Consider the following 14335-nt stretch of genomic DNA (forward strand, 5'->3'; position numbering starts at 1 on the left):
CAGGAGCAGCCTCAAATGGAAGGAGAGAAGTTGACAGACAAGTGGGTGTGCAAGGGAGAAAGGTGCTCTCACTCCTCTGCCTCAGTGATGGGGGGGCACCTAAGCTGCCTACCATTTTCCACCCCTGCATCCCCCACAAGGGCCTTCTTGCACATACTTTGTATTTTCTGTTTCAGACTTCTTCCAGTAATATTGAGAGCATATGGCTGGTCTGGGCAGAAACTAGGAAGCCACATAAATCATTTTTCCTGACTTAGAATTATGTTCCCTCCTGGGAAAAAAAAAGAAGGTTCTCTGTGGCCGTTCCAACACAAAACATTTTTTTTTCTGGATGTTTATCTAAATCTACTGTAAGGAAAAATAACATGGTTCCTTTGTCAAGTGAGATATCAAAAATGAGGCTTAATTTAATGTTTTTCTATTGATTCAGAATTTTTTAGTCTAAACAAATAATTACTAACTGGAGTAGGTGGCTAAGTGCCTACTCGTGTAGCTGTAGTGGGTCATTTGAATTGCAGAAAGCCAGCATTTTTACTAGGAGGAAGCATGAGTATCTGAACCATCTCACCCATCAGGTCAGCTTGACTCATCACCAAAAAGGTAAAGAAAGAAAATACCAAAGAAAGCCTTTCTCAAATGAAATATATCTGCATTGTTACTGTCCATGGGTAGTTCACAGTTTTTGTAACAGGAAAAACATCATCACTGAATATGAAGTGTGCTTGTGCGTTCATGTGTGTGTGACAGAGAGAGGATACTAAAGACTGAATTCCAGTCAATGTCGGGAGACAGAAGGAATAATGGAGTGTGCATGCATGGGTTCTGGTTATTTCTATATGAAAAGGTAATTATTTATTATCTTGACGAAGCATTCTTCTCTCATTACAGTTTTTACCATCAAAAGGTTGGCATGATCTAGGTTCTCCGTGTAAAATACAAGATGTGACCCAAACCTATTTGTATAGATCAGTGTCACTTACATGTCTCTATTACCACCTTTCATTTGCACTGATAACTTGAATGAAACATATCCTGGCACAGGCTTGACACAAAATATGAAGTTTCCAAAGACTGAGTCCCTCCTATACACAGTAGCCATTCCTTCATGTTTGTCTTCTACATATTGATATAGGGAGATCGAAACAGTTTCACAGAAATTGTGGAAAGGTATTCATGAAGAGTTCAGTGGTGAGATAAATAGTTGCAGCGTGATGAATGGGGAAAGTGCACTGGCCCAAAAGAGATCTGAATTCTAACCCAGTTCTGCCACTTATTAGCCATATAAGCTGTAATTTACATTCTGGGTATCAGTTTCTTTGTTTGTATGTGAAGAAGCTGACATTTCCCAAAGGATGATTTGAATAGATATTAATGTGAAGAAAAGGAGTTGAATTTGAGAAACTGAGTACTGTATTCAGAATTCTATATTGGCAGACATCCTAGAATCTTTAAGACGCTCATATGGATGGAAACTCTTTAAGAGAACAATACAATATAAAGCATCTCCCAAACCCTCTTGGAACCACATTTCACAAAACATTTCTAAGGATTTGTGATCCAACAAACCTCCATGTTCTGCACATGCATCCCAAAACTTAGAGTATAAAAAAAAAAAAAAAAAAGGATTGGTGATCCATAAAACGTGCTTTGGAATACACAGGGTGAGATGACAGTCTTCAGATTCTGTTTGACTGGTCCTGCCATGGTCTGGTGACGGGGCTCTCTGGGCCTAGTAGAGTTCAGTTGACCCTGCTGGAGGTTGTGGCCGTGCTTCCCCAAATATCTCCAGAGCAACATCCAACTGCAGCTCCTTCGATGCCAACAGAGCCTCTCTTCTGGATACTGGTCATTCATGCCCCCTCCACACACATGCACCAGCAACTTCGTGCATGGAGGTGTGTTCCTCCACGATCCCTGTTTGCCCACATCCATTGCCAGGTTTCTTCCCTGCCCTTGGTAGAGGAAAATCTGGGATGAAAGGTACCCATACTTTATTTCTCAGTTGAATAAAATAGGTACAACCTGAGTGATGTAATTAGAGATTTCATGAGCACTTTTACTTTATTGTTTGTTGTTTTCTTTTATATTCTGCTTAGAACTAGAATTATAGGAATGAATAATGGTCTCTGCCAGACAAATGACATCATCCCTCCTCTCAAGTTGCTTACAGATTGGTGGGTGAGACATCTATAAACAAATGGTTTTAAAACAATGTGATCAGTGTTACATTAGTAGTATGTGCAAGTTGCTACAGTAAATCTTGATTTTTTTAAGGTTAGCTCTATATTTGTTTTATCAAGGCAGGGCATTATGGAATTCTTTGACTTTCAGAATATAAAGGGCTTAAATAAAAGATGAGTCTATAAATTTCCTGTTTATTTATTTATTTTTGAGACGGAGTCTTGCCCTGTTTCCCAGGATGGAGTGCAATGGCAAGATCTCGGCTCACTGCAACCTCTGCCTCCCGGGTTCAAGGGATTCTTCTGCCCCCAGCCTCCCGAGTAGCTGGGATTGCAGGCATGCACCACCACACCCGGCTAATTTTTTGTATCTTTAATAGGGATGGGGTTTCACCATGTTAGCCAGGCTGGTCTTGAACTCCTGACATCGTGATCAGCCCGCCTCAGCCTCCCAAAGTGCTGGGATTTCAGGCGTGAGCCACCGCGCCTGGCCAATTTCCTGTTTATTTACCATGGTGGGATGTTTCAGGTGACTGTAGATTTTCCTGTTCATTTGTCAACAAGAAATAAAAATTCCATGAATGACTCTTTTGCCCTTAAAGAACACTGTCAATGAAATTGACATGCCAGGCATCTTACCAGGTGCTGGTACAGAGCCAGTAAGAGGCTCACTTTGCTTACATGGCGTTTGTGGGTCTCCTGAGCAACCAGTGAGGAGATAGTCTTTACACTCATGTCTTTGACCCAAACCATAGTTCCTCAGAAAATGAACAGAGCACATGCAGCTCACAACTGAAGAGAATCTGAATATCAATAAGCACTGCAGTGGCCCTGTCTGCCCATCAAGTCTCCCTCCCACTGCCTCAGAAGCTGCCACCCGAATTCCTGTCTATATGGTTAGTTCTGTGCAGCCACCTGCTGAGTTTAGAGTACCCAGTGCCCAATCAAACCCTAATCTAGGTGTTGCAGTGAAGTAATTTTATACACATGGTTAAAATCTGTAATTAGTTGACTTTACGTAAAGAAGACTACCCTCCATAATGTGGATGGGCCTCAACCAATCAGTTGAAAGGCCTTATGACCAAAAACTGAGGTTTTATTGACAAGATTCTGTCTCAAGACTGCAGAATCAACTCCGGCCTGAGTTTCCAGCCTGCCAGACCACCCTGTGGATTTCAGACTTGTTACTCACCACAGTCATCCCAGCCAATTCCCTAAAATAAATCTTTTTTTTTTTCCTTTTCTCTTCTGAGAACACTGACTGATCCACAGTCCCCTATACACAGGCCTCTAGAGATTCCCCCAAGTGCACTAACCTTCCCCACCCTCCACCCCCTCCCACCCCCAAGCTCAGAGAGTCTTGGATCTATTGCACAATCCATTAAGGGTCAGCTCTATCATGAATGAAACAAGCTTTAAGGGTTTGCACCACGTGGGAACTTAACCATCATTTAAACATGATTACTATATGAAAAAGCAATCTACAAATACACTTTGAATGAGTTGGCATGTCATGTGTTACTTTATATCATCTCTATCTTTATAATCAGTCTCTGAAGTAGGTATTGCTATCCTCACTTTATGTTTGAAAACCTGAAGTTAAAAGATGTTCAGGTAATTAGGCCAAAATCACATGTCTGGTCTAAGTAGAGTCAGATTTGAACTCAGGTTGACCTGATGTACTGTATTCATTGCACCATCCTCCTTCCTTATAAGTGAAAAACTACCTAAGTAAGAATTACATGGTGGAAAAATATTTTATTTTCTTCTGTGCCACTTTTATAAGCATTCTCTATAGAGAAGGATTTAAACATTAGCTAACATTTATTGAGGACTTACCAAGTACCTGGCTCTTGTTTTAAAGATTCTTTAAATGAAATGTCTGGGTTAAATTATATATCGTTTCTGTAGTTGGGCATTTCAAAATTCTAAGACATTGTTAGTACTAATGATTTTCCCAGCTCCATTGACTTTGGGTCATAGATATTTAATGAAAGATTTCTACTCCCATTTTTAAATAATAAATATTTCATATTGATATTGAATACCATATAAATTATAAGAAAAAGATGGGATTGTTCTTGAAAGTTTTTTTTTAAGGTTTTGTTTCGTCTTTTTGTCCTTTTTTTTTTTTTTAGATAGAGTCTCACTCTGCCACCCAGGCTGGAGTGCAGTGGCATGATCACAACTCACTGGATCCTTCAACTCCTAGGCTCAGGAGATCCTCTCACCTCAGCCTCCCAAGTAGCTAGGACTACAGGCACATGCCTCCACACCCAGCTAATATTTAAATAGTTTGTTGAAATGAGGTCTTGCTATGTTGCCCAGACTGGTCTCAAACACCTGGGCTCAAGCAATCCTCCAGCCTCAGCCTCCCAACGTGTTGGGATTACAGGTGTGAGCCACTGTGCCTGGCCTGTCTTGTTTTTAAAAACGTTTTGAACACCACTTCCCCTGGCCCCCAGAGGCTGGTGTACAAGAACATGAAAAAGCATTCAAACATCAGGCTTCCTGCCCTAACTTTGCACATGTGATAACCCAGATGATGGACTCACTTCATCTGGGCTGTCATCTCCAACCCTAGCCAGTGTTTTCTGACTCTTGGCTACACAGGGACCTCTTTAAAAAGACATGCAGGTCTGTTTATTCTGAAGACACAGAGCTTTTAAGAAATATTCTTCTACACAACTACAATCAGTACAGAAGTACAATCAGTAAAAGTAAAGGTAACTAAAGACCAAGGAGCTCAATTCAAGAAGTATTACTTTAGGGTCTCAAAACTCTTCATTCGGCAAGCATCTATTAAGTACTTGCTTTACAGAAGTTACTTGAGGAGGAATGAAGATGAATAACAGTGTCTCTCTGATTAATAATGAATGTGGCAGAGCACTGCGGCAGACACTCTAACAGTAGTGCTTTTCTAAGCAATGGTAGCAACCAATTAGTGGTAGTGAAATCAATTTAATGGGTCACAAACACCATTATTTTTAATTAAATAGAATACAATAGAAGAGAATGAAAATAAAGACAGAGTGCATGGCATGCCAAAAGGTTAAGTATTTCTCTCTGTCTTTCACTTGTATATGTGCTTATACTGGTTTCCAAAGTAAGATGTATTTCTTTGCTGTGAGATGTAGCCAAAAGCTGTTTAAAAGCCACTGCTGTAGAGAGAGAGAGAAAAAGAGGGAAACAAAAGCCTTGCTCTCAAGAAGTTTGCATCTTGCTGGGAAGATAAAGCTATTCATGAACAGCAGAATCCTTTGTGTATGGCAACTGATGACTAAGAGATAAAATTAACGTTGCTGACTTAGTGTCCCATGGGATTAAGATCACGGGAAAAAGTCAATGTGACAGTATGTTACTCCTTTCTCTTTGAAAAACTTTCTTCACTCAGCTTCCAGGACCGACAACACACCCTTTGTTGATCCTTTTAAGCCTGCCTAGTTTGTGGTTTCTTACCTCCAAACTTCTAAGGATGGAGCAATGCTGAGTGGACATGGCTCTTGGACCATTTCTCTCTTCTACCAACACTCACTCCTCAGGGACGTTTGCAGCCAGATTGCCTGAAGCCCCAGTCTTAGATAGTCAGCTACCCTATTCAACATCTCTGCTTAGATGACCCACGGGCATTTCAAACTTCCTACATCCCAAACTGAACTCCTAATCTCCATCCCGAGTCTACTCCTTCTTTAGGCCTCATCATCTCAGCTAATGGGAATTCAGTCCTTCCAGTTGATCAGGTCAAAAACCTTGGAGTCACCCTTAACTACTGTTTCTCAGTCCACACATCCAGATCGTCGCTAACAAACCTCTTGGCCCTATCTTCTCCCTCCACCGCTGCTCTACCCTGGCTCCTCCCCTTTAGCTACAATCTAGGTTATTGCATGAGCCTCCAAGGGTCTCTGATTCTACCCTTGTTGCCCTTGAGCCATTCTCAACTTGGCAACCTGAGTGATTCTCTTGAACTAGAATGTGTCTGTATCTCATCAAAGCCTCCATTCTATTCCCATCTCACCCCGAGTACATGCCACAGCCCTTACCACAGCCTGTAAAGCCTCCTGAAATGGACCCCCACACCCCCCAAATCACTGTCCTCACTTTCTGCCACCTCTCACTCCACTCCACTCACCTGGCCTCCCACTGTGTGCATGGCAGTCCTGCCCTTTCTTCAGGACTTTCTCATCTGTGCTTCTTTCTGCCTTGAGCACTCTGCCGCCAGACCCCAGGGCAGAGTCCCTGACTCCATTCAGTCAGTACCGAGAGGTCTCTTAACGTGGCCTGCGATGATGACACTATTAACATTGCCTATCCCACCACCCTCCTCTCCTCCACACACTCTTTCCCCCTTTCCTGCTTTGATTTTTCCATAGCACATATCATTGCCTAACATACATTTTGCTTATTTTATTAATGTCTGTCCTCTCCCTTCCCCATGAGAGCAGAGCTTTATTTTTTAATTTTAGATTCAGGGCATACATGTGCAGGCTTGTTATGTGGATAGATTGCATAACACTGAGGTTTGGGCTTCTGTTGAATTCATCATCCAAATAATGAACATAGTACCCAGTAGATAGTTTTTCAAGACTTGCCCTTCACCATCCCCTCTTTTGGAGTCCTCAATGTCTACTGTTGCCATCTTTATGTCTGTGTGTAGCCATCGTTTAGCTCCCACTTAGAAGTGAGAACAGGCAGTATTTGGTTTTCCATTTCTGCATGAATTCATTTAGGATAATGGCTTCCAGCTGCATCTGTGTTGCTGCAAAGGACATGATTTTGTTCTTTTTTATGGCTGCATAGTATTCCATAGTGTGTATGTACCACATTTTCCTTATCCAACCTACCATTGATGAGCACCTAGGTTGACTCCATGACGTTAGTATAGTTTAATAGGGCTGTGATCAACATGTGAGTGCAGGTGTATTTTTGGTAGAGTGCTTTATTTTCCTATATATACTCAGTACTATGATTGCTGGGTCAAATGGTAGTTCTATTTTTAGTTCTTTGAGGAACGGAGATTTTTTTCTCTGCCTGTGAATTGCGGTATCCCCAGTACCTAAAATAGCACCTCTTTCATGATACAGTCCTCTCTATGTATCCATCAGTTCTGCATCTGTGGATTTAACCAACCATGGGTCAAAAATATTTGGGAAAAAATCCACAAAATTGCACAAAACAAAACTTTAATTTGCTGCACCCTGAGTACTATGTTGAATCCACACAAATGAAGTGATGTGCAGGCATTGTGTTCGGTATTATAAGGAATGTAGAGATGATTTAAAGTATATGGGAAGATAATGCATCAGTTATATGCAAATACTACACCATTTTATATCAGGAAGTTAAGCATCCATGGATTTTGGTATCCTGGAACCAGTCCCCCACAGATACTATAGGATGACTGTATATACTCAATAAATATGTGTTGAACAAGTGAGTGAATACTTTTAAAGCATTTTGATAAAGTCACAGAAGAGGTGGAACTTTTAACTCCAGCTTAACCACAAAAATCAGTTTAAAGTGAAAGAAGAGAACCCTATAATGAATACTCCAGTTGGAACATTTCCTTTCAACGGACCTTGAGCTAGCCTGGAAGCACTGATTTGGATAATAATTGAGTGTATCATACTCATCTGTACACATATTTGTGGGACATCCTCTGTTCATTATAGATATCTTGCTGCCTGTGGAAAGTAGATTGAAACGTAGCTTAAAGTACACACCCTCAAGAGGCAACTTCCCTGTATGATGATTATGAAAGTGGAATTTTGAATCACACATGTGCATGAGGACACCAAAATATTATTCAGTTATTTTCCCAATCTCAAGAACTAGATGCATGTGATTTGATGGTTTCATTGCATTAGAATGGATGGGATTCAGGAAGGAAAGATTATTTTGGCCCATTTGAATGCCGTGTGCTTTCAGGTGTTATAAATGTAGCTTGGAATAAAAAGTCCAAACAGCCCCAAGATGCAGTGGGAATCAGATGATGATGATGAAAAGCAGGAGCCTCTGAGTTGTATCTCTTCTTAAATCTATTGGGATTTTTCTTTGTTTATAAATGTCAAATATGTAAGTTAATGATTCACAAGTAAGCCTCATTTGAGAAACTTAATATTTCAAAATTGATAATAGAGAGACTAAAGGAAAATATTTGCTGAAACCTTTTTTAAAATTTTTAATTTTAAAATTAAGTATTACTACTTGAGATGATTGACTTGATATTTTATAGACTCTAGCTATACCATTTGTTAATAATAACATTATCAGATTTTGTGTCCTAAGGAAAAAATTCATATACAAGTTTGACAAGTAGTTGGGTGTGTATAGCAACAGACAGATGTGCTGAGAGGTTTATGTGATTTTAGACAATACCAAGGATTAGTGTTGATGAATGATGTTTCCACATGTGGGCTTCTATTGGCAGCAAGAGGAAGGTCACTAATCTTCTACCCACATCTCTGCTTCTGAACACCAGACACAAAATTCTAGTTTGCCTCAGGGAATTCAGTGGTTGCAACTAGGAATTATAGCAACAAACATCATAGGATATGGTGGATAGACACCAGAACACTACTAACTATAACAATAATGGAAAGCTATGATGGCTCAACTAACAATTCCAAGCCAACAGATATGCCTCCAATACGCCAGAAAATGAAGTTACATTAAAAACTAAAAAGGGGCTCTAAGTTAGCTTATCTCCTACATAGTCAGTGGAAAAAATATATTTACCATAGACTTAGACCTCTATTTTTTTTTTTTTTTTTTTTTTTTTTTGAGAGGGAGTCTCATTCTGTCACCCAGGCTGGAGTGCAGTGGTACCATCTTGGCTCACTGCAACCTCCACCTCCCAGGTTCAAGCAATTCTCCTGCCTCAGCCTCCTGAGTAGCTGGGATTACAGGTGCCAGCCACCACGCCTGGCCAATTTTTGTATTTTTAGTATAGACGGGGTTTTACCATGTTGGCCAGTCTGGTCTCAAACTCCTGACCTCAGGTGATCTGCCCACCTCGGCCTCCCAAAGTGCTGGGCCAAGCATCTAACACTCAGTACTTGTTACAAGTTCCAAAATGCTATGGGATTGTATCTCTCAGCAACTTCACACTTGAATTTTAGGTTTAACAGAAAACTACTATAACAAAGTTTTGAAACTCTTATAGACAGCAGCCTGGTGTGATGAAGAGTGTAGGAATTTGAGTAAGACAAACCTGTCTTTCAATTCTGACAAGCTGTAACATTTGGTGTAAGTTATTTAATACCACTAAGTCTCAATTTTTTCATCATTGCAATGGCATTAAGATAACATAGGGTTTTTGTATTACGTGAAATTATGTTTGTGTATTAGATGTTATAAAATGGCTACCAACAAGTCCTAAGGTCACATGCATCCCTATTAATGTATTCAGTGAGAGAGGAGGTATCTTTGTCCTGGCATTGCATGCACAGTTCCAGAGATGCTTGCTGACTGAGTAAGCTTAGATCATTCACCTCTGCCCTGAGCCAAGCAATGAAGCCAGGAAGTGTGATTTGCTGATTGTCCTACCCCAATTCTTGGGCTACTCCTGAAATACATGGACCTCAAGTTGAGGAGAAAGCTTTTCCCAAAGCAAAATCAAGAGGCTTGGCTACAAAAACCGGAAGTGGAACTGGGATAGCTAAACCTATACGTATTCACTACAGTCAAAATAGTGGGTGAATAATTAATAAAATTCATTCCCCTTCCCGTCCCTACATCATACTAGAATGTTAGTATCTTGTCTCACTGTGTTGCCCAGGCTGGTCTTGAACTCCTGGATTCAAGTGATCCTCTCCCCTCAGCCTCCCAAGTAGCTGGGACTACAGGTGCAGTCTACCACGCCCAGCATCTTAGTTATTATTTCTTGATGTGATGTCACGAGAGTGTCTTATCCACAGGTAGTGCCCCTTTTGATGTCATCCAGCACCTCAGTAACATTTTCTAACAGTCCCCAAAGGCCCATGGCTCCCCAATCCCTTGGGGACCGCAGACCTAGCCCCTCTGCCATTTCCCTGCAGGGCTGTTTATCAGTGGCATTTGCACTTCACACACATATGTTCAATTTTTAAGGAACAGTTTCATCACCAGGAAAGGGGATTTATGGGAACAAACCCAGTAGGAAATTCAGAGGTACTGAGATTTAACACTCGACTCAGCTTGACTTACTTAAAGCTGCTTTTTACTCGTTTCCTTCATCCACCCTCCAGATTCACCAGATCCGCTCAAGACTTATAAACTCCTTTAACACCAGAGACTGTGTTTTATAAAATGCTTTTGGTGTATTTAGCCAGCCCCTGCTATGGTGCTGGGTACCCTGCAGATACTATAAATGTTGATGGGTAAGAATAATTCTATAGGGTTGTGGTAAGCAAATTACCATTATGTATCACTGTTTACAACATTCTATTCTTTCAAGATCATTTTAAAATGTTATTTGGAAGAGCTGTGGCAAAGGGTATAAATTCTATTTAAAGAGGTAGGTATTTACTCTTATCCTTAAAAGGTAATTTTAAGCAATCTAAAACAAATTAAGTTTTCCACCAGTTTCGGGCTTCCAGGGGAGTAAGAAAGGGCGGTTGCCAGGGAAATCTTCTCCTGATTGGGAAGCAACAATCATGCCTAGGGATCTGCACATTGCATAATTGTAATTTTCCTATTCTTGCTCTTTTTTTTTTTTTTTTTTCTGTTTTTGCTATGAGAAGAGCAAGCTAAAAAGGCTAAAGGGACATTTAAGCCAAGTCGCATTTGTCAAGGTGAAAGCTGTGTGGAGCAGAAAAGCAATTCTCCCAGCTGCAAAGAAGATGCAAAGAAATCGAGTGAGTAGGGAATCTGAGAGCCCACTAAAAGTGCTTAGAAGGCCAACACATTACAGCCATTTCTCTAAAAAGTTGTAGGCAGGAACCTAAAGTCCAGGGTGGAGCCTTCTTACAAATGCTAAAACGCTGTTGGGATGCTTCAAGGCTCCCAAGCCACCCTTAAAGGTGTGGCTGTCCTGCAAGTTTTCTAATCACCCACCCCCCACTCCAAACTGTTCATGTTTGTTTAAACAGCAGCTGCAAACAATACTTGGTAAGGCAGCCCCGGACCGGGAAACAACAACACTCTTTCACTTCAGAATTAAGTATTTATTATTTTGAACCCTCTTTTAGCAGTGCTAGAAAATTAGTGACACGAGAACATTTATGCTTATTTGAATGGTTACATTTTATTTTAAAAACCACGACTGTTGAGTGGGAGTGTGCACCCCATTCTTTTCTTCTTTTTTTTTAGTTTATTGGTTCATTCACTTAATCATCACAGATTCATCAGAGGCAAGGTAATATTATTAAAAGCTTTGGTGTCAGACAAATGCACATTTCTACCAATTATTATGACCTTGGGCAAGTCATTTCATCTTTTTTTTTTTTTGACACAGAGTCTCACTCTGTCGGTCAACTGGAGAGTGGTGTCACCATCATAGCTCACTGCAGCCTCAAACTCTTGGGCTCAAGCAATCCTCTTGTCTCAGCCTGTCAAATAGCTAGGACTACAGACACATACCGCCACCACACCAGCTACATTTAAAAAATTATTTTGTAGAGATGGGGTCTTGCTATGTTACTCAAACTCCTGGAATCAAGTGATGCTCCTGCCTTGGCCTCCCAAAGTGCTAGGATTACAGGCATGAGCCATTGCACTTGGCCATTTTACCTTTTTGAATCTCAATTTTGAAGCAGTAAGATGGAAACAGTAATGCCTGTTTCATACAACTGCTGCTAAGATTAAAATAAAGTAACATAGGCACTGCCCCTAGCTCACTGAGATTATTCCATAATTGTTGGATTTTTTCATGAATGTCAGATGCCCAACTCTCCTTTCATAATGTACGTTTTTCTCCTCCTATTTACCATTCCTTTTCAAGCACAGGAAAGGCCAAACAGGTTGACCCCTGAGTCACTGCCAAGCACCATTATTTACCTGGCTGCTGTCACTGAAATACCTTGTGCTTGGGAAGGAATCAACAGCTGCTGAGGGGTAACTGTGCAAATAGAAACTTATCCGTCATGCCCACCATTCAATTGCTATTTTTCCTTGCTCTACTGCCTTTGTTTTCACCAAATCAACCAAATGCCTAGGTTCCTTCCTCCCAGTTCTTTGGTTCCTGATGAAATAGAACTTTGTTATGCACTCACAGCCTTGGGTTCATCAGTTTTCCTCCCAAATCTTTGCAACCCAGAATAGCTCACAGAATCGCACAGGCCTGCCCTTGTCTATTTTCAGGACATATGCTCCATTTCAGCTGTCCCGGCTTTCTAAGTGTCTTCATTCCTTTTGTGGCTCTCAGATTTCCCAAAATCTCACGCATTCTCATTACTCTACACCTCACCATGCAACTTCCCATCTTGAGATAATCCGCTCTCAAAGAGTCACGTGCACATGGCTTCATCTCTCAACCATCGTCTCGCAGACCATCATTGGCACAGACTATAATCTATTTAGTTACACCTTGATAACTGCAGCCCAGCCAAAGTGGGGCACTCAAGCTAGATGCCCTTGGGAGAGACTTTTAAAACTAAGCGTTCCTACATTTGATAGAGTAGTTCTTATAACTTTTCTTTCAAAGGGTTGTAACCCACTATTTGTTTATTAATTTTTTCCTTCAAACAGAACTTAAAACACTATGATTTTTTTCTTATCTAAAATATGTGCTTTGTAGTTATCAAAAAATAACAATCGTTACCCAAAAGACATGTCAAAAGACATATATGAATATGCTAGAAGGGGGCGGGGGAGATTCCTGAACTGTGAATGGCAGACCTCAGCTTGGGCACAGTGTCACCCTATGCTAGTTACTAATCTCTCCCAACCTCAGTTTCTCTATTTGACAAACTGAGGTTATAATATTTACTCTTCATATCCTTCATGATAATTGTAAGGATCATAAGACATTATGTGAACTTATGATTTTTTTCCAAACTCATGACATAATAAATGTAATTGCTATTATTAATTTGGTCATTACTAAATATGAACATTAAGTTCAACAATTACTATCCCAGAATAAATTCATTTCTTGTTTTTCTTCTCATACATATTTTTAAAAGGTTTTTAATTGATTCTAAGAGCCATAGTTTCCACATTTTAGCGTTTTGGATATTGGGATAAATCATAATTCTATGGAGTATCAGAATTTATTGATGATGTTTATTTCTTTCTTAGTGACACAAAAAATGTTGGGACAATTGCATTAGTATCTTAGATTCAGTAAAATGTGCAGTGGCATGATCTCAGCTCACTGCAACCTCCGTCTCCCGAGTTCAAGCAATTCTCCTGCCTCAGCCTCCTGAGTAGCTGGGATTACAGGCACCCACCACCATGCCCAGCTAATTTTTTGTATTTTTAGTAGAGACGAGGTTTTATATGTTGGCCAGGCTGCCCTTGAACTCCTTGCTTCATGAAATGCCCGTCTCGGCCTCCCAAAGTGTTGGAATTACAGGCATGAGCCACAGCGTCCGGCCGTGTGTTCCTCTTTCAACTGAGTTTAGGAAAACCTAAAGTGGGGGGGAAATGTCAGCACCAAAAGATACTCCACTTCCAGCAGAGAGACAAATACCTTTTTCTGCCCATGGGCCAACTTAGGAGAATCATTTTCTTACCATGAAAGAAATTTTTATAAGTTTGCAAATTATTTTATATATAGTCCGTTTGCACTTATATTCTTATACTAGAATAACTAGAATATATAGTGTATAGAAATATGGCAGCCACTGCTTTTAATAATAAATGCCACTGCTTTTAATCCCCAAGATTTTTATCATTTACCATATACTTTAAAAGTAGCCGCTGGGCGTGGTGGCTCACGCCTGTAATCCCAGCACTTTGGGAGGCCGAAGGGGGCAGATCACCAGGTCAGGAGATCGAGACCATCCTGGCTAACACAGTGAAACCCCCATCTCTACTAAAAATGCAAAATGTTAGCCAGGCGTGGTGGTGGGTGCCTGTAGTCCCAGCTGGTGGGGAGGCTGAGGAAGGAGAATGGCTTGAACCTGGGAGGCGGAGCTTGCAGTGAGCGGAGATCATGCCACTGCACTCTCCAGCCTGGGTGACAGAGCAAGACTCCGTCTCAAAAAAAAAAAAAAAAAAACAGTAGCCATGAA

The 14335-nt window shown here is 40.7% G+C and overlaps 1 protein-coding gene across 10 annotated transcripts in view; it reads left to right on the plus strand.

Annotated features, from left to right (window-relative positions):
• DLGAP1 (DLG associated protein 1) overlaps positions 1–14335 on the plus strand; it is a 972556-nt gene that overhangs the window by 633387 nt on the left and 324834 nt on the right. For 2 of the 10 annotated variants that reach the window (XM_054537690.2, XM_054537689.2), the window contains exon 2: positions 10901–11014. The exons of 7 other annotated variants lie outside the window; for them this stretch is intronic. In XM_054537690.2, the coding sequence (XP_054393665.1) occupies positions 10901–11014 (114 nt within the window). Of the gene's footprint in view, positions 1–10900; positions 11015–14335 lie in introns of those variants that run through there. One more of the 10 variants, XM_054537688.2, reaches the window with a different exon arrangement.

The sequence above is a fragment of the Pongo abelii genome, chromosome 17 (assembly GCF_028885655.2).
Source record: "Pongo abelii isolate AG06213 chromosome 17, NHGRI_mPonAbe1-v2.0_pri, whole genome shotgun sequence".
Classification (NCBI taxonomy): Eukaryota; Metazoa; Chordata; class Mammalia; order Primates; family Hominidae; genus Pongo; species Pongo abelii.